This window comes from Xenopus laevis, chromosome 6L, assembly GCF_017654675.1.
Source record: "Xenopus laevis strain J_2021 chromosome 6L, Xenopus_laevis_v10.1, whole genome shotgun sequence".
NCBI lineage: Eukaryota > Metazoa > Chordata > Amphibia > Anura > Pipidae > Xenopus > Xenopus laevis.
In genome coordinates this window covers 111,408,560-111,432,838 of record NC_054381.1, presented here as the reverse complement: position 1 = coordinate 111,432,838, position 24,279 = coordinate 111,408,560, and the positions used below count along the sequence as shown (strand labels likewise).

Sequence of the window (24,279 nt, the reverse complement as noted above, 5' to 3'; positions counted from 1 at the left end):
GGTGGAGGGGAAAATCCGTAGCTTGGGAGGAGGATGGGTTTCTGAGTGCTTCTTACGACAAAAATTAAAAGTGAACATAAAAAAAGCATACAAACGGCCCTTTAAAAGCTTTATATGCTTGATGTCTGCCCAAAATCTGATTCGTCTGGTTTAGTTATTGTATGAACTACTAGATAATAAGATACAGACTGGTCTAAGGGACACTTACTGTCTCGGTTTGCCAAAAGGTGTCCACAATGGGACATCGCTGATTGCCAATAACGTTGTAATACCACAGCCATGCTTCGGAATTTATGGGTTCTCCTACCGTGCCCAGAATCTTCAAAGAGCTTAAGTCGAACCTGGAAAACATAACCTGTAAATAAATAACAGTGTCTCTTACATTCTCATTTGCTGGCCAACTTGGTGCATCTGCTGATGAATTTATTTCAAACCTGTCAGATCAACAAACCAGTCGACTGGTGGGGCCACTTTGTTCCCTACAATTTCACCTTTACAAGAAGGTGTGTAGTACTCACTTTTGAACAGCTTCATTTCCATATTTCATCAGCAATCGGATAGCAGTTGGCGCAGTGTAAAACTGGGTTACTTTGTACTTCTGGACGATTTCCCAAAATCTCCCCACATGAGGATAGGTAGGAATGCCTTCAAACTTTAAAATACAGAATATATATAAATATATTTGTTTTTAACATTTTTCTTATCTATTTAATGAAAACATATTGGTCCCTGCTCTCACCTCCCCACCCCCAAGGCCCCATATATATATAGTGTCTTTTTAATATGCCCAATCTATTATGGAAGAAATTTAATTTACCATCACACTAGTAGCTCCGTTGGCCAGTGGTCCATATACTATATATGAGTGGCCTGTAATCCATCCAATGTCAGCTGTGCTCCAGTAAATATCATTCTCATGATAGTCAAACACATATTTGAATGTTAAAGCCGTGTACAGAAGGTAGCCTGCAACTGTATGCACCACTCCCTGTAAGGACAAGAGTGCACAAGAGTGAAGACAAATGGTAACATTGTATATGCCACTGATCAATGAGAGACCGTGTGATACAAATGTGACATGGCAGGCCATGTATGAATGCGAGTGTGATCAAGTGCATTCAATATGGCTCCTTAGTTGTAAAATGGATGTACTGATATTAGCAGGAGACCAAGGAACAACCGGAATAGTATTAATAGGAGACCAGGGAACAACTGGAGTTGAGTTATTCAGTCATTAGCAGGAGAACAGGGAATAGTAGGAGTTAAGGTAATAGACTCATAAACATATAAGTATGTTTATTAAGGAGGAAGCTCATATCTTATTCACATAGTTATAATCAAAATACACAGCAATTATACACAGCAATTATTTTCATTTGCATGGTTATTTCCATTTTTATGGTCATTCTCATGGCCATGTCCTGGGCATGTAGCCATTATTATTATTATATATGTCTATGTGTAATGATCTATTACTTTGTTATTGTACCAATATAAAAAGGAACTCAGCTGGGGGGGCTTCGGGACTTCATCTACAAGCAGACTTGTTGTGTAGAATAATTGGTCTTGTAAGGACCATTGGCCGATTGATGTGCTCTGGGAGTCGCTGTATTTGATTTGGGCCCGGGGTCCCCCAGCTGATGTTCCTCTCAGAAGTCTGCCAAGGGAAGCTCGGCTAGACGTTGCGTTGTCTTCAATCGGTATTGTATTACTTTTCTTACAATATATTATTCTTCTTTAATGATGATCAATGTGTGTGTGTTTTATTTCCACCCCTATATTTGATAAGTCTGCTGGGGGAAGTGCTCAGTAAAACATTTAGTTTGTGATAAGTCTGCCAAGGGAACTTGTAGCATATTATATTATATAACATTATGCTTAGAGTCTTGCATACAAATTATTGGTAAATCTCACAGGGACATCAGTATAGAATTGACCGGATCTATTGAGAATATTGCTTTGCTGGCTGAATATTCTCCAGGGACAACGGCTAAAGTGACACTGATGGAAATATATCATTAGTTAAGAAGAACTGTAAATGAAAGTGACAATTTCTCTAGGTTCACATGCAATGCAAAGTGCAAGTTACAGCAAGTGTCAATTTAGGATGTGAACAGGCAATGAATTTCACATAAAGAGAGATAAAATAATCAAGTGAGACTGCGTGGGCTTAATTCGTCTTGTATGATCCACTGAAGCCCAGGGTATGATGATATCCAAACGCAAAACAAATGAATTAGAAATGTAATATAAATCCTATTAATCATGTTGTGTCTTGTTTGCCCCAATTGTTAGTTTACTTCAGAGACACTTTACAAACACTTGGGGGCAGATTCCCTAAAGGTCGAAGTGACTAATGCTAGCGAAAATTCACCAGCTTGACGTAATTTCAGAACTTCTGCGACTTCCTAACGGGAACAGGCGTCACTTCGCTAGTGAAGGAGATAGACGCTAGCGTTGCTTCGCACACAAAATGCAGTGCATAGGACTTCCTCAATTTTTAGTGTGAAATTTTTCGAGTCCCAAAGAACGCTGGTGATAGCCTGCAAAGGTCCGTACATTTTTTTTTGGGTAACCGGGTTCCCCCCTCCATTTTCTAACATATGGAACATAAACTATACAGTGGGCTCATGTGTAGGGCATTATAACAACTCTATTTTATTTATTAAGGTTCCCTGGACTTGTGTAATGTAATGTATTTGCTGCAATATATACGTCCATGTAAATTTATAATTTAAATTAGGCAACGCTAGCGCATCTTCGCTTTGATTGCCAAAGTAACACTAGTGAAAATTTGTCAGAGTTCGGTACCCTGGACGCAATTTCGCATTTTAGTGAATTAGCTTTGTCCTAGCGAAATTACGACTCGTGAAGTGTTGCAATGGCTGCGAAGCCGTCGCTGGCGAATTTTCGCCAATTAAGTTTGCCATAGACGCAAAGATCCGATCGTACGAATCGAGGATTCGTACGATATTCGGACCGTGTATGGAGAGTCCCGACATTTATCGTCCGGCAGAGATCGGTCGTTTGGTCGATCAGACAGGTTACAAAAATTTCTATTGGCTGCGGGTAATATCTCTGCCGATCATATGATTTTCAGAGGGAGCTTTGTCGGACATAACTATCGTACGATTGCTGTCAGGGGGAGAACATCGGCTGATCTATTCTTACTACTTCTGAATGGTAAGACTTTGATCTTTATGGTTAGTGGCAGGTCGGGAGATGGGAAAGTCCGATCGTACGTTGATTCGTACGATCGGATCTTTTCGTCTGTGGCCAGCTTTAGGGAATTTGCCCCTTTGAATTTGTTTACTCATGTGGTAGATCTTTGCTCCATGTTTCTCAAGTACAGATGGATCAAACATTATCTAAACTTTTGGCTCATTGTGTACTACTATGTAAGTCAATTTAAAGAATATAAGTACAACTTTTTTTCATGGAAATTAATACTTTGATGTGTGATATCAAAACGTAGTCTGAGCTATGCTTCTTTAAAAATAGCAGGGTTTTGTTCCATGTGTATTAATCATCTAATTGACGTCCTCTATAACAAAGCAAATTTGATTTTCGAAATTTATCATACACCGGCCCTTAAAGAAATTGAATTCGATTATTCGCACCTTAAAACTGCCAAATTGTCGTTTTATCCTATGGGGGACTTCCTGGGATCAATTTAGAGTTGTTTGCTGCCTTCCTGAAAATCTAATTTTTTTCGGAAAAAAAACTTGAATTGATTTCGTTTAGAATTAGATTCAAATTTGATTCGAGTTTGCGGGTCGATCCTACTCACTCGAGTACAAAATTTTTTAATTTTTTAATCAATTGCAATTGGTCAAATTTTGAGTTCATTGGAGTTTTAAATAACCCATGAACTCGAAATTTGACAAATCTGCCCCTAGTATAATATAGAATGGCTGATTCTAAGCAACTTTTCAATGTCTTAATTTTTTTCTTTTTTATCGTTTTTGAATTATTTGCCTTCTTTTTCTCAAATGCTCTGTAAGGCTACAAATGTATTGTTATTGCTACTTTTTGTTACTTGTCTTTCTATTCAGGCCTCCCAATTCATATTCCAATCTCTTAATCAAATCAATGCATGGTTGCTAGGGTAATTTGGACCCTAACAACTGGATTGCTGCATCTGCAATCAGGGGAGCTGCTGAATTAAAAGCTAAATAACTCAAAAAGCACAAATAATAAAAAATGAAATCCTATTGCAAATTTTCTCCGAATATCACTCTCTACGTCATATTAAAAGTAACTTTAAAGGTAGACAACCCCTTTAAGGCAGCAGAGACATGAGTGACTGCATTCATGAAAGGTCTTCACTGTTCTGCATCAGGTATAAAGAATGAGTTTCCTTTTAAACAGGAGGCTGACTTCAGTACCCCAAATTATTTACTTTTATATTTTATGCAGGATAGTTTCTGGAATTTTTCTTACGCATCTCTACTTTTTTTAAATCATGACTAATTAAAGGAGTTGTGTGCCTTTGAGTTAATTTTTAGTATGATGTAGAGAGTGATATTCTAAGACAATTTGCAATTGGTTTTATTTTTTTCTTATTTGTAGGTTTTGAGTTATTTGGCTTTCTGGTTACTAGGGTCCACATTACCCTAGCAACTATACACTGACTATAATAACAGACTGGGATATGAATAGGAGAGGGTCTGACTATAAAGATGAGTAATATAAATTAGAAATAACAATACATTTTTAGCCTTGCAAAGCATTTGTTTTTAGACGGGTCAGTGACCCACATTTGAAAGCTGGAAAGAGTCAGAAGAAAAAGGCAAATCATTTTAAGACCAATTGAAAAGCTGTTTAGAATTGACCATTCTATAACATACTAAACGTTTGATGAACCACCTTTTGAAGGCTCCATAATTAGTAAGAGGCTGTCAGGAAAAGAAGAAAAATCTGTACAGGCGAAATAGATGAAAGCCTTTCTCATATAAAGCAAGTCTGTTGCTGTAAGGAATAAGTGCTAAATAAACAGATATGACCTTTAAATGTAAATTAAATATGTTCACTTTCTGTTATTTCTGTCCCTTTAAAGCAGTGCTGGAAGAATTTCCGTGTCGCTGTTTGCTGAATCATTAAGCAGGGAGCAGCGACAACAATACATATGACAAAACAAATATTCAGGGACATGTTTAACAACATTCCCACAAGCTACGTGGAGAGAAACGAGATGGCAGAGGTTTTTTTTTGCTTTACTTCCTGGATGGCTTTTACAGTTGTGTTTGTGAACTGCTTCTTGGAAATGCTGCCACGTGTTAAAAGCAACATACATCATATTGAGTGTTGCATTCATGCAGCTTCAGTAAACTAATAAACTTTGTTGCTCAATGCCTTAAATCCTTATGTATTGACTGTATTTTTGCATATAATCATAATCAACTTTCCAACATGCATTATTTTAAATGTTCAATGGTTAAAGTGATTAAAGTAAGTTATTTTTAAAGTATATGTGGGTATTAGAATAGAAAGGGGTGTTTGTGCCTTTCTGCTCTCTGGGTCTGACTTTTTAAAACAATGTAAGGGAAGTCAGGTCTCTTCCACATCTTCTTTTAATTAGCTGGTTTGCAACATTGTTTCAGGAGTCAGAGCTAGAAGTGCAGAGAATATAAACAGATACTTATTTTAAAAGCAATTACATTTACACGTAACGGCAAAGCCACTGAAAATGTGTAATTCACATATATTGGAAAGTTGCTTAGAATTACATTTCCTTTCAGTTTGCAAATATATATTTTGGTTGGAGGACCCCCTTTATGAACATGCAGCTTAGTTTTTCTTTTTCCATTTTTTTTAATACAAAAATACGAGTTGATATTCATTTAAGTGACTTTTATCCATGAAAATCAAGTGCCAATAAAAGCTCACTCATACATGACAAAGATTGTCAGGGTGCAGTCTGTCGAAGTCTGTAATACTGCCCTCAAACAATTACCTCCAGTCTCTCAATAGACAATAAACATTTTAAGTACCCTGTTTTTAAGTTTGCCCGCATTTTACATTTGTAGTTTATAATGCATTTCAATGGATGCATTTCCCTGATTTTAAGTGATGTTTTCCTGGATTTTGCATTAAAATTTTGTCCTGATGTTCCAAAAAACTGTTTTTTTTCTCTAGGAATGTTATTATTTGTGAAATTAAGAGGTTTAAAATACTAACCAGATGTATATTTTGCCATGTTCTGTCTGTAAATGGTCAATTCAAATTAGTCTGCCCCTTATACAGTCCTGCACCAATCACGTATTGCTTTAGGTTGTGTATGTGACTGACAGAGAGGCCTTGCACATGCCCCCCCATAACATTAACACTGCAATGCTTAAGGGCTATTACACACGGACGCTCCCCTGCGTTCTGCTTTCTTCTGTTCAGCCGCATGGGAGCACAGAAGTAAACGCACTTAATTATTGTGAAGGGGGCTGTACTCACACAGACGCATGTAAGTGCCAAACGCAGGTAGGACGCAGCATGTTGCATATCACCTGCGTTTGGCGCTTACGTGCCTCTGTGTGAGTAGAGCCCCCTTCACAATAATTGAGTGTGTTTACTCCTGCTCTCCCCTGTGGCTGAACAGAAGAAAGCGGAACGCAGGGGAGCGCAGCAAAAAACGCCTGTGTGTAAGAACCCTTACCCTTGTTATTAACACAGTAAATATTGTGTATCAAAGTAATACTGATTGTGCTTATATCCTTTCAGTACTTGAAGAAAAAGTTACTTTTACACATTTCCCTGATTTTACATTTTCCCAGATTTTACATAATTTTTTTCCTGGTCCCCTGAAAAACATGTTCTTCCTTCTGAGGACACTAAAAGAAACTGGAGAGAGTAGAAGGAGGCAGGGGATGAAGCCCAAAGCAGGAGGAGGAGTAATCTTTAACTCTTAGTGTCCATTCTCCAAGCTGCAGGACATTCATCCCCATGGTGCCTGTGTTCCCCAATCTAGGTGAGAGAAATGGGGGATCTACTGTATTTTGTACTTTCAGACTGAAGCTTGACCTCCCAATTTCATGATCCTTCAGCTCCCTTTACAGATGCCTGACCAACTAGCTTCCTTCACTAACGCATATGTAGAAACTAAGGGGAATGTTAAATGTAACTGCAAAAAAGGGTTTACTGAGATTGCCATGGGGGCATTTTCAGAAGATGCTGACTGGCTGGGCAACTTTATAGCTCACACTAAAATACAAATGCATTCTTTTTTTTTCCACATTACCTAAACTGACAAGCACGAGTTTACTTCTAGGGGACGTTTACCGTATTGAAGCTGAAAACAGATGGAACAGAATTTATCTGGAATTCTAGCTTCTAAATTAAAAGGGTGTGGCAACACTTGTCAGGGTTCTAAATAAAGGTTGCTCCATCTATAACGCTGAAGCTCATAGCATAAAGCACAAATGCCTATAGAGTACAATTGTTGACTGTACATTTTACTAAATTGGTGCAGTAGTACATTTGCCAGTTGCAGCCAATCAGTTATTTTCTTTCATTTTATGATTTATAGCCAACTGCAAGTGCTGCTTGGCTGCTCTTAGCATTTGCACTTGTGCAATTTAGCTCCTATGTTTGATTCTGCCCGTATCTCTACCTTTGGCTTTCCAGTAGAGCCACTTGTATAAAGGATGAAAAGTGGGTCTTCAGCATCCAGCCATTCTGGTTCACACTCCTCACTGGCATCTGCCATCAGTTCGTCCAACCATTGGTCAACATCTGAATTCCAGGCTGTCTGCAGAACAACAAATGATACATGCAACAATAATCTTTTCAGCTAAGAGAAGCAGTACCCTCACAACCCCTTTTACATACACTGTGCTGAGAGGAAAAGCACAAAGTGATTTCATATACATCCACTTGGATATGAGGAAAATACCAGCCAATTTATTAAGTATAAATTCTGCTGAAAGGAAAAGAATATTCCACTTTACTAAATATGCAGTACTACTATGACACTGGGCTGTTTTATTTTAAGGCCCATCGCACACAGGACATTTTAATCATATAACTCTTAGGGAGAATCATGCTGATCTAGGAAGGTAAGATGCGGAAATTAGTTATTCACATACTCCATCATTAAACTGGTGGTTAACCTTTAAATTAAGATAACTTTTAGTATGTTATAGAATGCAGTATTCTTTGCAACTTTTCAATTGGTCTTCAGAATATATTTTTTATAGTTTTTAAATTATTAGTCTTCTTTTGACTCTTTCCAACTTTCACTGAAAGTTGGAAAGAGTCCAACTTTGGTTTTAGATGGGTCACTGACCCATCTAAAAACAAATGCTCTGTAAAGCTATTATATATTACTGCTACTTTTGATTACTCATCTTTCTATTTAAGTGCTATTCTATTCATATCCCAGGCTCTAATTCAAATCAATGCATGGTTGCTAGGGTAATTTGGACCCTGGCAACCATATTGCTAAAATTGCAAACTGGAGAGCTGCTGAATAAAAAACTAAACTCAAAAACCACAAATAATGGAAAGTGAAAAACAATTGCAAATTGAATATCACTCTCTACATCATAATACAATTTAACAACCTCTTTAATGTTGTGTTCACTAATTATTACTTTTAATTTTTTCATGTTTCCTAGTATGTTTATTTTGCCCAAAAAATTAACCCCTTAGTTAAAAAAATGCAGCACTCTGTTACTGGACTACAACTGTAAGTATCCCTAGCCACCCAAGACACAAACTGGAGGGTACTTATTTTTCAAATATCTGTCAAGTTAGAAAACAAATCAAGCCCCAGCCCCTTACATACGGTTTCACCATAAGAAGAAGGAAATGTAGAATTACTTTAAGGAGCCACTGAAGAAAATGGCACCCCAGCACTCACAAGTAACGTACCTCAGGCTGCAGTGCCTTCTGGAGTAGAAGGTAAGCAACTAGAATCAGTGGGTAGAGCCTAACCACCTGCCACCCCACAGTGATTCTACCTTTCCTACTATTTTAAATCTGTCACAAGGAATAAATAAAAAATTGAGTGATTTGCTGTGAAACAAAAGGAAATAGTTGTCCATACACAGTATAGCTTACCTGAAATTTTCCTTCATTTTGATTGTTCAGCCTTCCCTTGAGGTGCTTCACCACAACACAGTTTTTCACATGGTGCATTCTTTAAATTAAATACACAAAGGTTTTATGTATATATATATCCATGGATTACACAGACTTTCACTAGTCATCGGCAATAAACCGCCTCTTCTTTGGGGCGACTAATCTCCCGATTTAGAATGTAAATCGCCGGCGGGATGGCACTCGGAGTGCTTCTTTTTCCGAAGTCGTCCGAAGTTTCTCATGAGGCAACTTTGGGCGACTTCGGTAAACGAAGAGCAAAGATTGCCATCCTGTCTGCGATTTACATTCTAGCTGGCGGGAGGCAGTTCGGGGAGATTAGTCACCACGAAGAAGAGGAGATTTGTCGATGGGCAACTAATCTCCCCGAATCTGAGCGTGTGTCTCTTCCTTAACAGAATACAAATGTGACTTACTGTCTTACATCAATCCCAGCCAATCAACAATGGGGTAGACCAAAATAAAGTGAAGTACTACTGTAATGATAACCTAACTTCCAGCACAACCTAACATTTATAAAACCTGGGGTTAACTTATTGTATTTCAAATACATTAGGTAACATTAATAAACAAGTCAATTGTGCGTTCACATAGAGGCAGCACACAGCTTAACGATTAGGTGGGATGTTAGAGCTTAGTGCTGTTCACCAAGTATCAAAATGCTGCATGAATGAGAAGCCCGGAATATTTCTAAATAAAAGAAACCCTACTTTTCATTGCATTTTTGAAGTGCCTCGTCTGCGATTTGTTTCAAGTTAATTGGTTTTTCTCCTCGGAAGACTCCATCTGCAACAAACAGCATGAAGGAAAAGGTGTGTTACAAAGGTGTAGGCGGAGATCCCTAATGGCATCTACTTTGTGCTGGAGTTATTAATGATGAAGCAAATGGTACCTGCAGTAATAAGAACAACACACTGAGAGTCCAAAATTCTTTCACACAGGGATTCCGAGGAAAAGCCTGCAAACTTAAATAAGAACTATTAAGCTTCTGCATATGAGCTGCAATACACATGTAAGTGAATGAATTTACAGACACTGTTCTGACTTCTGAAGTAAAAACACAACATTTCCAAGACACAGGAGAGAACTAAGGTTACGCCGATTAATACAGAACTGCTTGCGTTTGGCAGAGCTGTTCTTATGAGTGTCAGTGAGGGGAATGTAGGTGACCTCCCTTCACCCCCTAACTTGAATTTGTCAGGCAGTAAAATTAGGGCAGGCAGTTAAGACAGGACTGCAGCCACTGAGGTGCATGAGTGAAGCATTGCCCCTGCTGCATGTCAAATGTGTATGAGCACTAAGGGGTGAACTTTTGTGCCCCTTAGTGCTTCTGGATTTGTGGCAAGAGACGTTAAGGACCCCTTATGTCTACATATGGAAGACTGTTTATAAATGCTTTCTTATTAATATTTAGAGTTTTTCCCCACACAGAAATAACCAAAGCAGATACTAGATAGTGTTGCTGTTGATAGACCTTGCAAGAAGAAGTGTATGCTATTTTGGGGTTGTCTGCTACTTTAACACTTGAATTCTGGGAAAAATGCTACATAACATACTTACTACTATCGAGTGAACGGCTCCAATTCGGGCACATGCCAACATGGCATATACCAATTCAGGAATCATTGGCAAGTAAATGGCCACTCTGTCCCCTTTCTTTACCCCTATAAGAATAAAAAAATGATCAAAAAGTTTAATTTAAAATTGGTTTATTTGTATGTTCAAATCAACAGATCCAAACTGAAAATGTAAAACATGTCTAAGGATCATTGCTACACATTGTAAATTATTACAAAAGTCACAGTAATGTTTCAATTAGCGCCATGCTCCCCCAGATATAAATTGTAAGGATAAAAAGAATAGATGGGGTTCATCTGATCATATATTCAGATAAATGAGGTGTGTGCGCATTGGCCTTTTTGCATTTGATGCACACAAAGTACGATATGAACAGCACCACAATTGTAATTGAAGTTAAAATGCCTTTATTGCTCAAGTGACGGGCATTACCGCAACGTTTCAGGCCTCATTTGGCCCTTTTTCAAGCTGATGCATTTGATGCACAGACAAGATGCAGTTAATGGGTCTTGTAGTAAATATTATTAGTAAGCCCAACATATCCTGTAAGATCTAAATTTCACTGTTGGAGGCCCCGATTCCCCTATTATTATGCCCCTGTATAGACATGCAAACATTTTATTTCAAGCAAAGTGAGAATTAATTTAATTTATTATCTTTTTATTTGCTCAATGGAAATTGCAAAAGATGAATGAACAGATAGGTTCTCGTGTTATTTTCTCTAGTATTGGACAAGTCCGTAGTGACCTACCCAGCACTGCATTTTAGAACTGTATAAGTATAACATGTCATCACATTGTGTAGCCACAACCTTTCTCATCATATCCCCTGGCCCACTTGTCATTTTCTGGCCCCATCAGCAAAAGTGGGGGATTTAGTGATTGAGGAAACCATTCCACAGGTATGGAGTAAAATCAAAATTCCAGCTTTATTTTGATTTTACTCCATACGTGTGGAATGGTTTCCTCAATCACTAAATCCCCCACATATGATGTCTACTGGAATGGAGACCAGCATGAGAAAACCAACACACCATCGGGAATGGACACAATGGAGAAGTGGCCATAACACGGGCATGTGAGTTTCTTTTTTTGGATCCCCATCAGCAAAAGGACAAACAAGTACAATGTTGCAACTTAAGACAGACATGGGTCAACATGACAGCAATTGGCTGTTGATCCGATCCTCTCCAAATGGGTTTGCATAAGCCTTTGTTAAAATTCAATACTTGGCCTGGGGTATGAGTCTTTTGGCCTGCCCAATGTCTTTTTGGAGTCTTTTGGTCCACCACCTTAGAGGCCAAAATGGGTCTCACGCAAAACACTTTTCTTGTGGATCCATTTGGGCTTGCCTCTATATGCGGTGAAACCACTCTGTAGTTGGGATCTAACCCCAATTGTATTTATTTCCCAAACTATACTACTTTATCACAATTTCATAGTTTTTAGTTGAAAGTATACATTTTGTTTTCAGACAGCAGTAATCATCTGATTTACTTGTCATTCACTGAGTTCTCAGATCATTCCTTCTCTGTAAATTGGCATTTGCACATAACTGTGGTAACTGCATATATGCTAACCTACAATTAAAACCACTCATATGGGTGTTTGTATTATTTATGGTATCCCAATAATCCCAAAAGTGGCATTTAAGGACAGGTCCCAGATCTATGCCAAGTTATGCCTTGCCCTGATTCACATCTGCATGTGGATGTTCTGTTAAATGCAGCCATATTATCAAACTATAGTGTTTTAGGTCATAGCTTCTTTTCTAAATGAAGATTTTTATCACCACTGAAACAACATTGAAAATTGCTGGCTCTATGCTACAATTTTGATTGCCTTGTAAAAATGGCTGACTCAATGGCTCATTACTTGCAAACTTATCAGTAAATGACTGACAGAAAATATAATAAGTAGCAAATCATTTATGAAGGTTGGAATACTCGAGGATAATAGATGAAAAACTGTTGACAATGCACGTTCATCAACCTGCAGAACACCTTTATTGTGTGGATCAGAACATGTTTCGGGATACCTTTCTTTATCAAGTTTTATAAAGTTTTTCATCTATTATAGTCGAAAACCGATACCAACGGGGAGTGCAAGGAAAACTGTGTCAAACAAGAAAAGGTACAGATCCCACTTTTAAGGTTGTAATACCTAAACTTGAGCATCTAATGTTATAGCAATTATTAAACAATAACAATCTGTTGTCATCAGATGATCCTGGAATATAACACAATATGAATATTTTTAGCAACCCTGATCTGGTATTATAATCTTGGTGATGACATTATTCTGCAATGAAAGGCAGTGGTATTATAAAATATATCTAGAAGAAGCTTCACAAACACACCAGTCATTAAGCTCTGTGCAGAACTAACCCAAGTACAGCATATGACAAGTCATTCCCACACCCAAAGTTAATCTTTAACTACCATTATACAGAGATAATTTATAAAACTGGATTCATTTTAATCTGGATTTGTAACATTATGCAGCCAGTTAGGAATTAGTTGTAAGACTAATGGAAGAAAAGTTCTGGCTATATGAGTGACTTCACAAACCTCACCATGCCAGATATGCATTTCATACGCCCAAAACACCACCCATCTCAGGGCCTTTTGCACCCACTGCCCAGGACAATGCCTAAATTTGGGGCAATTGGCAAGTATGGCATGTAATCAACATATCTAAACTGAAGACCTCCAGCTGTTGATGAATTACAGTGCCCAGCCCTTAGCTGTTTGTCTTTGGTTCTGGGAGCTGCAGTTCAACAGCAGTTGGAAGGCTGCAGATTAGACATCCCTGACCTATGCTCAGGGTCGGACTCGTGGGCCGTTGGCCCACCGGGGTTGCTGTCCAGGTCTCCCCCCCCGCTGCACGTGTGTGCACTATGCTTTGCCGTGACCACCCGCAAATGGGAGGTGGTGGCGAGAGGAATACTGCAAATCTGGGTGCGGATCTAGGCCGGCCGTTTCCACAAGAGCCAGGGGCCCACTGGGTTTTTTCCTGGTGTCCTGCCGGCCCAGTCCGACCATGGCTATGCTTTTTATGGGATGTGCCTTCCAACATTGCCTTAAGTTCCTTTTTCTATGGTTAATGGGAGCTGCAGATCAGTCTCAACTGGAATGCCAACGGCTTTTTATGCCTGATTGAAGCTAACTAAAACCTATAATTATTATGGCTTATTTAAATGAGTTTAATAGTTACTAGAGAAAGGGGAATCATTCTGCAGAAAGTCAGAAGACATGTTAAAGGGGTTGTTCACCTTTGGGTTAACTATTAGTACGATTAGACAATTTGCAATTGGTTTTCATTTTTTATTATTTGTGTTTTTTTAAGTTATTTAGCTTTTTATTCAGCAGCTCTCCAATTTGCAATTTCAGCAATCTTGTTGCGAGGGTCCAAATTACCCTAGCAACCATGCACTGATATGAATAAGAGACTGAAATATGAACATGAGATGCCTGACTGGAAAGACGAGGTACATTTGTAGTCTCACAGAGCATTTGTTTTTAGATGGGGGTCAGTGACCCTTATGTGAAAGCTGGAAAGGCAAATAACTAAAAAACCATAACAAATAAATAATGAAGAAAAGTATAAAAATATTGAAAAGTTGATTAGCATTAGCCATTCTATAACACACTAAAAGTAAACTTAAAGGTGAACCACCCCCTTTAAGGTTGCATGTGGTACACTAACAAAAGTGTCTGAGGGATGCTCACTGTAGCACAAAAGTCCTATACACAGGTCTGAACTGGGATTCCAAGTACTCAGAGGCCGATATAGTCCTCCATCAGCCCAATAAATAGTGACTGTCTATGAGACCTTACAGCAGTTCCTCTGGTATTTGCCAGAACCCACAGATTGCCAGTCTGGACTGCTTATACATGACACTAGCTGCTGCTACTTTTATATAACACCTTATATAATGCCTATAACAACTAAAGGTCACTACACTGCATTCCATTTGTTCTGCTTATAAGTTTTTTGTATGGAGGCACCGTAGGCAATTATGTACATAGACAGTAGGGGTGGACTGGGTGCTGATTATAAATAGTATAATTGGACAAAAGACAGAGAACATATGTAAGCCATATTAAGTTGGAGTTTTAGTTGCCATCTAGTACGCACATTTTATTAACTAGTAAAGAAGAATGCCAATACCTGTGCTTGCAGCAAACGGGGTGATCCCAAATTTATTCAATGGTGCTTCATAACACTTAACTAACGATCAAACGTTTCGGGACCACATGGCCCTTCCTCAGTGACTGAGGAAGGGCCATGCGGTCCCGAAACGTTTGAACACAAAAGCTATGAATATCTTGTAAATGATATCCTTATAAACGGTGAGTTCTGATGTCATCAGTTATAAACGGTGAGTTCTGATGTCATTTTTGTCACATTACTCACTGAAATTTGTGTATTATAATGAATAATGGTCATGAAACTCCTCGGTAACTTATAATATCCTTATATTTTACAAGAGGGGGTACTTTATTTACTATATATACTTATACCTCAGTGGGTTACAAGTCACATATTTTACTGGTTCCCAGGACTAAAAGCATTTGACAAAATTTGTGCAGGTCAGGTACTCAGTACAAGGTGTAACAATATATGACATACCTAATTTGATTAAAACATTTGCAAACTTGCAGACTTGTTTCAGTAGATCCCAGTATGAGATGACAGAAGAGTTGTCTGGCGAATTGCCCTCCCTGCAAATAAAAATAGTTCATGTTAAGTGGCTACACTGATGGTCCATATATCAGACACATTTGTTTTAAAAATTAAAATAAACAAAAATACAACAATATTGTTTTGCTGTTTACATGGATTTACGCTATCTTAGTAAACATTCAATGTAAGGTCATGGCTATTACAGAGAGAAAAAAAAAAGTTTATCAGTCCAAAAAAATGTGTTTGCCTAATTGAGATACTATGGATATAATGTATTTTAAGCTTTCAGGATAATAACAGATCCAGATGCAGTACAGGTGTGGGATTCATTATCCAGGAAACCCATTATCCAGAAAGCTCAGAATTACGGGGAGGCCAACTCCATTTTATTAAAATTTTTAAAAATGAAAAAAGCATTTACGCCCCCCCACCATCAAGCGTAACAGTTTAGGAACTTCTAGAGTAACAGAATCCTTTAATATTTTCTTGGAAAGGGGTAGTTAAAAAACACCCAGGAGGCGATTTACTAATGATTGTAATTTTTCTTTTATAAGCATTAACAAAAGATCCTTTAGAAATACAATGTAAACAGTGCTTGCTGCGCCTTAGTGACGTGGCCAGGACACACTTTACTGACTTTAACGCAATCAACATGCGAAAGTCCATAATAAACAAGTTGCCAATAAACAAGGTTGCTGGAGTCTCAGCATACTGAAATATGTTATAGACTCCTCATTCACACCCTCATTCAACAGCACCTAGCAAGAGACAATTAGAAACATCCTATAATCAGTTAAGGCATGGGTTAGACATAGGACATATAACAGGAATCTGTTTTTTAAAATAGGCTAGACCAGCTGACTTTATCTTCCTTATGAGGCAATAAAAAAGCTGTATAATCATTAGAAATGGGCCCTTCCCTTTTTGCTACTTGGATAATGAGAGATAAGTGTTCAGCTTTATGGATCGCACACATGGGTGTTTCTTTTGCACCAAGATGTACTGTGTTTTAAGAAAGCCTAAGAAATGGTATTGCTCATATATGTCTATAAATATACAAAATATATATATATATATATATATATATATATATATATATATATATATATATATATATATATATATATATATATATATATATATACATATACAAATGTCCCATAGGTGACGGCACTCCAAAAGTAATCAGGATACACAGGTCATCTAGTTATAAATCAGGTTTATTGGTGGACCAACGTTTCGATTCCGTATCGGAATCTTCGTCAGGGTCTCACCCTGACGAAGATTCCGATACGGAATCGAAACGTTGGTCCACCAATAAACCTGATTTATAACTAGATGACCTGTGTATCCTGATTACTTTTGGAGTGCCGTCACCTATGGGACATTTGTATATTTCTACAGACTGGCACCCAGCTTTTGTATTCCACTTATGGTGTGACTATATATATATATATATATATATATATATATATATATACATAATCCACAAGACCCATCAATGTCCTGCAAATTATATCCTTATAAACAGCGATTGCTAGTGCTTACTGATATCATTTCTGTCTCATGGCTCACTGAAACATATGTGTTTAATAATAAATTAAGTTTTCCTGGTTGTAAAATACGTCACCTCAAAGTTCTATGAACTTTATAAAAGCACTCCTTTATAGAGTCATGGAAATCATTGGGGACTTAAAATATCCTTTTACATTTTACAACAGGGGTATATGATTTACTATATATATATATATATATATATATATATATATATATATATATATATATATATATATATATATATATATATATATATATATACATACATACACACACATATATATATATATACAGATTTTTTTGTTAAATTGACCAGAGGGGCTGCTATAAGGTGCCATAGAAAGTCAGTATTTAGTAGGCTGGTGGGGGCTGTTTGGGCCTCTGTCTACCTAAAACGGCAGGGCCTATTTTAATTCTCAGTCTGGACCTGGTTGCGCATATGCTGATGACACCATTCATGTGTAAAGGGATATCTATTTATGATAAATCATGATCTTTGAACAAATATAATCATGCAAAGCAATGCTGCAACGAGAAAGAAATGATGTCACTGAAAGTCTTTCAAAATATCAATTGTTAGCCAGATGAGATAGCTTTCCTTTGTGCTGTGACATTCGTATATGTCTATAAGCTATTCACCTCCCAGTGACTGGAAATTGTGTATTGTTATTGATGCTCAAGCAACAATATGTATAATAAAAGTGAATTCTAAGCAATTTATTTTTGTTCATAAGTTCAATAAGAAGTTAATCAAAGTTTAAAAAACAAGAAATAGCAAATCTGTCTAAGCAGCACTAATTCTCTTCAATATTTCCCTCAATCGTTTCGCCCTTAAGGAACTAGTGATGCAATTTCCTTTTGTTTTTTACAACTGCACTGTCATATCATCTAGTCCCGTCCAAGATCAACCTTTCTTCATACATCTTTATTGTTCTAATGTGTCCTCCTCCTTATAATGCAACACAAGAACACCTACTGTTGCTGAGAGGGTTAAAGCAGCTCTCAAAGGATGCTATTTTGTGTTTGCATTATAAATAGAGTCTACAAAGGAATGTATAACAATCATATTGTCGGCATAACACTATTCATTTACAAGGGTAATAAAAACGTATGCAAGAGTGATTCATGGGCATTATAAGGCTACTATAAATAAATGTTAGCAACCAGAAAACAAATCAATAACACACAAACATCCTCTAATCCTAATAATCAGGTGGTGCAAACATTATTTCATAGAGAAGTCTCCTATAGCAATGCCCAAAGTACTACAATTTATGTATGGCAATAATATAACTGTCAAAGTATAACAGTCCTGGGGAAAAAATTCCTACATAAAAGTGGGAAAGGCTAATTGCAAGGCAGAGGAACTAAATATTCAGTTAAAGAAAGAGAACCTGATAGACAGGCATTGCTCTTTGTCCTACTTGCACCATTAAGAGTGCATCACAAGCCTGACAATGAATTTTAACAGTATGTATCTATAATTAGAAGTGATAGCAAGTGTAAAGCAGAGACAGAAGGCCATAGATTCTGCAGGTTGTAGTTTTATAACAGCTGGTATATTGGAGGCTGCCTATCCCTGGATTAAAGGGTTTAGGAAGAGAAAGGCTGATCTTGTTACAATCTTATGGATGCCTGAAGAGAATGTCACACTGCATGGCTGCTCGCTTTTGTTTGTGCAGGCTCATAACAGTTTACTGCAATTGTCACCATTGTTTCTTTTCTCATTCTTCTTGGTTCTGTCAGTTTTTCCCAGTGATTGCAGGAAATAGATTCCTGTTATTCAAGATATGAAAACATAAAATGCAAAGTAAAGGAAAAATATAAAGAAATAAATAAATCCTCTGATACCTTATTATGGCTGTACAGATGAGTAGAAGAGTGCCTGTGAGGTTCAGAGCCGGCTCAAAGGGACCATTATGGCCCTTTCCAGTTCCAGAGATGTTAATTTCAGTGAACTCTGGTCCACAGATATATGTTTAGAAAACTGCTACATTTAAAAGTGTAATAGACTGAAACAGGGCTCAACAAATACAGTATATATACAACACAGTACAGTGTGAGATCCCTGATCTATAAATCTGAATCTCCCACAGATTTCTTTTTCAGCAAATAATTCCAACTTTTGAAAATGATTTACTTTTTCCTCTCTGATGATAAAACAGTACCTTGACTCAAGTCTAACTAAGCTGCAATGAATCTATATTCCTTGCAAAATAATCCTATTGGGTTTATTTAATGTTTAATTGTTTTTTAGAAAACAATGTATTATGCTCAATCTGAATGAAAAGCCTTTATCTGGAAAACCTCATGTCCCAAGCCTGTACATTATTGGTGACATATTAATGGTTGGTGATATGAGAGTGCCTCGGAGTAGTGCTAAAATTCCATAAATTCCATCAAACCAGCTGATGTGGTTTGGGCACCTTTTGAGAATGCCCCAAGAGACTTCTACTGAAGCTGGTTCAAGCATACAACGCTTAGGTAGACCCAGACCACACTGCAGAGATTATATACCCTTGTTATTGCCTAGGAAGGAGTATGGTCTTGTCTATTCCTCCCACAACCCTTGCCAGGCAGCACATCTGAGCAGTAGTCTGCCACACTAACACCTTACAGAGGAAGAAAGCTGAAATCCTACTATCTAGGTAATCCCCACAGAGCAGTGGTATAAATTCTCAAACTAGTTCATGGACAGCCCAGGCAGGTTGTTCGTGTACAGCAGGCAAATATATAGGTCAGAGTGAGTGTGAGGTTGACAAGGGATGAATGCATTACATTACCAGAAAAATGCAGTCTTGTCTCCCAGGTTTTTCTCCATGACATTCCTGTCCAGGACATTGTAACAGACATTGGTTTTGGCCCCTTTCATAAACTCCACAAAAATCTTGCCTTTGGTTATGTCAAAATTATAATCCAGAACTTTTCCAGAAGGTGATGTTTTCCAGGAGAATTCAGAGGCCGCTTCCAACCAGAACTCTGCAGTGAGACAAGCAGAAGTAGGCAGAAGTCAGTGTGATAAAAATACCAATGTACTAAAACCAGCTGTGACCAAACTGTGTATCTAAACGGCTACAATTGCCAGAAGCCCCTTCTGCCATTAAATGAGTGGTGGAGGGCTGCTGGTTCGAAGGTCTGATTTGGAAATATAAATTTATAAGGCGGCACCTTTAAACCACCAGACATGTCAGACCCCTTAAACAGGTATGAGACCTGTTATCCAGTATGCTCAGGAGCTGGGGATGCTGGAAAAAATAATAATATCAGATGCGAGCGCAGCTATGCAGACAGTAGCATGCAATGTGCACATAATGGGGAGAATCCCTATGTTTTACCCACAATTCTGTATTTTTGCATGCATGTCTCAGCTTACAACGAAGAAAATGTGAGCATCAGCGCAGGACCACATCAGCGGTCCTCAATCTCAGGAAAAATCAAACCTGCCCAATCAGGCCCAGACTGGCAATCTGTGGGTTGTGGCAAATGCCAGAGGGGCTGCTGTAAATTGCCATTGACAGTCACTATTTATTGGGCTGGTGGGAGGCTGTTTGGTCCTTTGTGTGGGCTGGTTGGGCCTCTGTGTACTTGAAATGCCAGGGCCTATTTTGAACCCCAGTCCAGACCTGTGCCTAATCAATATCAGACCATTTTTGGCCTTATATCGAACGGGGAGACCCTTCGGAAGCCCCCACACACGGACGGATAACCTGCCGAATCAGTCAAAAGGACAGATATCGACAGCTTTAATCTGCCTGTGTATGGCCACCTTTAGTTCAGTTCAGATATAAAGGCTGGACATGAGCAGGGTCATTCAGTTTCTGGACATCTGGACTTGGCTTACCCCCAAGGCACAACAGAGACCTGTGCTTGGCACCTGCTTCCGAGTTACAAGGCCTGTGCCCTTGCACAATGACTGTGCCAATGGAAGTGCATTTCACAACGTGCGGGCATTTCAGAGCAACAGAAGGGGAAAACTGATAACTTTGGGACAGAGCCAAATAGCAATACCCAATGCTCCCATAATGTCTCTCAGCAAATAATCCCTCGGGACTCATTTAAACAACATGCAAATGAGACATCTTTCTTTATTAGTGGGATGAGCAGAGGGGAGAGTAGGAAGGCTGTACTACATGTTTGCACCTGGTGGTAGCTGATTGCCACTGGGGCAGATACACACACACGATTGAAAGGGAAATATGTACCTTGTGGGTTGTGCACTGATCGGTTGTACATGTCTGTGTATGTGCTGAAGTCTTTCACGTGCGCCTGACGCTGAAGAAGAGCTGGAGGCGGGTAGGTGGCATCTTCTGCCCCGGTGCCATCTTCTTCTTTGCCTCTCACTTGGCTTGGCATACTGGCATTAAGCGCCGGTCAGTTCCACAGATAGACTTCAGCTCCTAACAGGAAGTAAAGAACACGGATTCTATAATAATAACAGAAGTGAATGAGAGAGGAAGCGGGCTGCGTGCGGATAAATAGAAATGACAGAGGATTTGACTGACTAATCTCCTCCCTGTCGCCTCCTTACAAGCAGTTCTCTCCTACCTCAGTCCGGCAAAGTCTATTTGCGAATGCCGCCCGCTTCGGCTCTCCCAAGTCTCAGCAGCCAATGAGAGAGACGGGCCGCGCTCACTCCTCTTTTATGATTGGCTGAGGCGCGCTGGTCTCATCTCTTACCATTGGGTTCGAAGGAGTCTGTGAGAGAGGTGCTGAGTGGAGCCAGTGGAGGATGCAGCCTGTGATAGGAAGGAGGAGAACCGGGAGTGTGGAGGGTGACAGTGACACCACCCATAGCAACACTCTATATTTGTTCAGCCATTGACTCTCTCACATGTACAAACTGCACTGTAAACACCCGCATAAGTTGCAAAAGAACTCGTTAGCGTTACAAAGGCCATGCCATTGACTGACATGTTGGAACCACACAGATAATCCTCAGGCTCAGAAAATGTGTTGTGTATTAAATCATAAATATACATAATTGCTACAACTAGCTGGGTCTAGCTAGTGATTGATATAATTCAATAAAGGTTGTATTGTCCTCACTGAAGATGGGATCATGCTCAGTTCAAGATATTCAGGTTTGGTGTTGTTTCATGAAGTTTAGATCACTTACACATACAATCATTTATATAGTGCAGCTATGGGATCTGTTATCCGGACACCCATTATCCAGAATTGCTCGAAGACGTGGACTCCATTATAATCAAATTATACAAATTTTTAAAAATGATTTACTTTTTCGCTGTAACAATAAAACAGTACCTTGTACTTGATCCAATCTAAGATATAATTACTCATTACTGAAGGCAAAACAATCCCATTACATAGAATTAATGTTTAAAGGAAATTTTACTACACTTAAGGTATGGAGACCCAAATTACAGAAACATCTCTTATCCAGAAAACCCCAGGTCATTCTGGATAACGGCCCATACCTGTATAGGATTTGGTGACACAACTGCAATTTGGTTAATTTTCCATTGCCCAAACAATTCCATTATCAAAACAACTCAATCAACGAGTAAAGATATAACAACATAAATATTTTAAATACATCCATTTGAAGTGACATTTAAAGTACATACGTGTCATTTTTCTCAGAGGTTGCTCTGATTTAACAATATTTAATTTACCTTTGTGACTATTATTAACATGTATTTATATAGCGCCAACATATTGCGTAGCACTGTATAGACCTTTCTATGTTGTACAGTCAAACGCCTACAGTCTGTTACTATTGGAGTTTATAAGAATAAACAGCTGTGGCAACCATGGCGGCAGCCATTCAAGCTGAATAGGGCAAAAGGACACATGTGTACACAGCACATAACGGCTACACTATGTAGAATATAGTGGGTTTAGTTCATTGAGTTATGTCACATTGAAAAATATATTGGCCGTGGGAAATCTGCACTTCTGTAGGACCTCTCAAAATGGTTTCATTTTGAATGATATATGGATCAGGGGCATATTTACCATAAAGGCACTCAAAGACCTGTGCCTAGGACTGCAGCTTTAAGGGGGCTGCCCTCGGGTGCCTATATGGTAAAAAAAAAAAAACTATGCAGAGAAAAAACCCTACTTCCACTGCTGCCGGATGCTTCTAAATCTGGCAGCAGAGGTGTGTGTGTGTGGGGGGGGGTTAGGGGGGTCCATTGATCAACTTGTGGACGAAGTGACGTCACTCCCATTGACAACGTCGGACTTACTACCTCACGCCAGCGCAAGATTGCTAGCGCCGGAGCACAGGGGAGCCGCGCATCCCCAGTGCTCCCCATAGAGCGGCTAGGCTTATGTGGCCTCGCCACAAAACCGGGCCTGTCCATTGACATCACTCGGAGGTGCTCGCAGGTCCAGTGCCTTGGGCAGCACTGGACCTAAATACTCTCTTCATGTGGATCGAAGCATAAAAAACACTTTGTGGTGATCCAGCATAATCTGAAAAATGTGGGACTTTTAATGTGAGCAAAGTGAAAGGCAATTTTTTGGAGTTTTGTTGCCCGTGGTAGCACAGATTTCCCACAGGTGACAAATCTCCTTGCATGACTCTGCCCTTACACTAGGTTTACCAGATAACTTGAAAATTCAAGGACACATCTAGAAAGGCTGCACAATTTAATTTAGATGCATATACATTTATTAGAAGTGCCCAGAGTTGTCAACTGATCGGGTTACCCCTTAATTACACAGGGGGCAAAATATAATTCATGACTCTCTACATGACTACAGAATGAAAACCTTCCTCATAAAAAATATATTAAATAATTCACTTTTGGATGTTACTGGTCCTTTAAAGGGATTCTGTCACAGGAAAACACATTTTTTGCCAAAATCCATCAGTTAAAAGCACTGCTCCAGCAGAATTCTGCACTGAAATTTGTTTTTCAAAAGAGCAAACATATTTTTTATATTTAATTTTGAAATCTAACATGGGGCTAGACATTTTGTCAGTTTCCCACGTGCCTCCAGTCATGAGACTCTGATAAACTTTAGTCACTCTTTACTGCAGTGATATCACTCCCATCCCTTCCCCCCCCCAGCAGTCCATCAGCAGAAAAATGGGAAGGTAAAAGGATAACAGCTCTCTGACACAAGATAAAAATCTAAGTCCCACTGCAACTCCTTCATTGAGTAGGAGAAACAATAGACTGTGTGAAAGCAGAAAACCAACAAGGACTCAGTTCTGGCTACTTTTATTTTAGTCCTATTACTTGTAGAGTATTTTGAAAAGGTTGAATTTAATGGATTTATGAATTCTATGAACCCATCTTATCAGTTTCTATTTTCTATACTATTAATGGATTGCTAGAAGCTTCCTCAAAAACAATGAATTTATGTAAATCAGGTTGTTGCACAGAAG

At 38.7% G+C, this 24,279-nt stretch overlaps 1 protein-coding gene across 2 annotated transcripts in view; it reads right to left on the bottom strand.

Annotated features, from left to right (window-relative positions):
* The window catches only part of acss2.2.L (acyl-CoA synthetase short-chain family member 2, gene 2 L homeolog), a 35,041-nt gene extending 13,427 nt beyond the window's left edge, over window positions 1–21,614 (bottom strand). The window contains exons 1-12 of one of the 2 annotated variants that reach the window (XM_018266438.2): window positions 21,462–21,614; window positions 21,119–21,313; window positions 19,700–19,895; window positions 15,306–15,397; window positions 10,654–10,757; window positions 9,986–10,058; window positions 9,804–9,879; window positions 9,055–9,133; window positions 7,604–7,741; window positions 818–988; window positions 519–652; window positions 209–341 (exon numbers count right to left, since the gene is read on the bottom strand). In XM_018266438.2, the coding sequence (XP_018121927.1) occupies window positions 209–341; window positions 519–652; window positions 818–988; window positions 7,604–7,741; window positions 9,055–9,133; window positions 9,804–9,879; window positions 9,986–10,058; window positions 10,654–10,757; window positions 15,306–15,397; window positions 19,700–19,895; window positions 21,119–21,269 (1,347 nt within the window). In that variant the 5' untranslated portion in view covers window positions 21,270–21,313; window positions 21,462–21,614. 2 annotated transcript variants of the gene reach the window in all.
* Window positions 21,615–24,279: the final 2,665 nt, after the last annotated feature.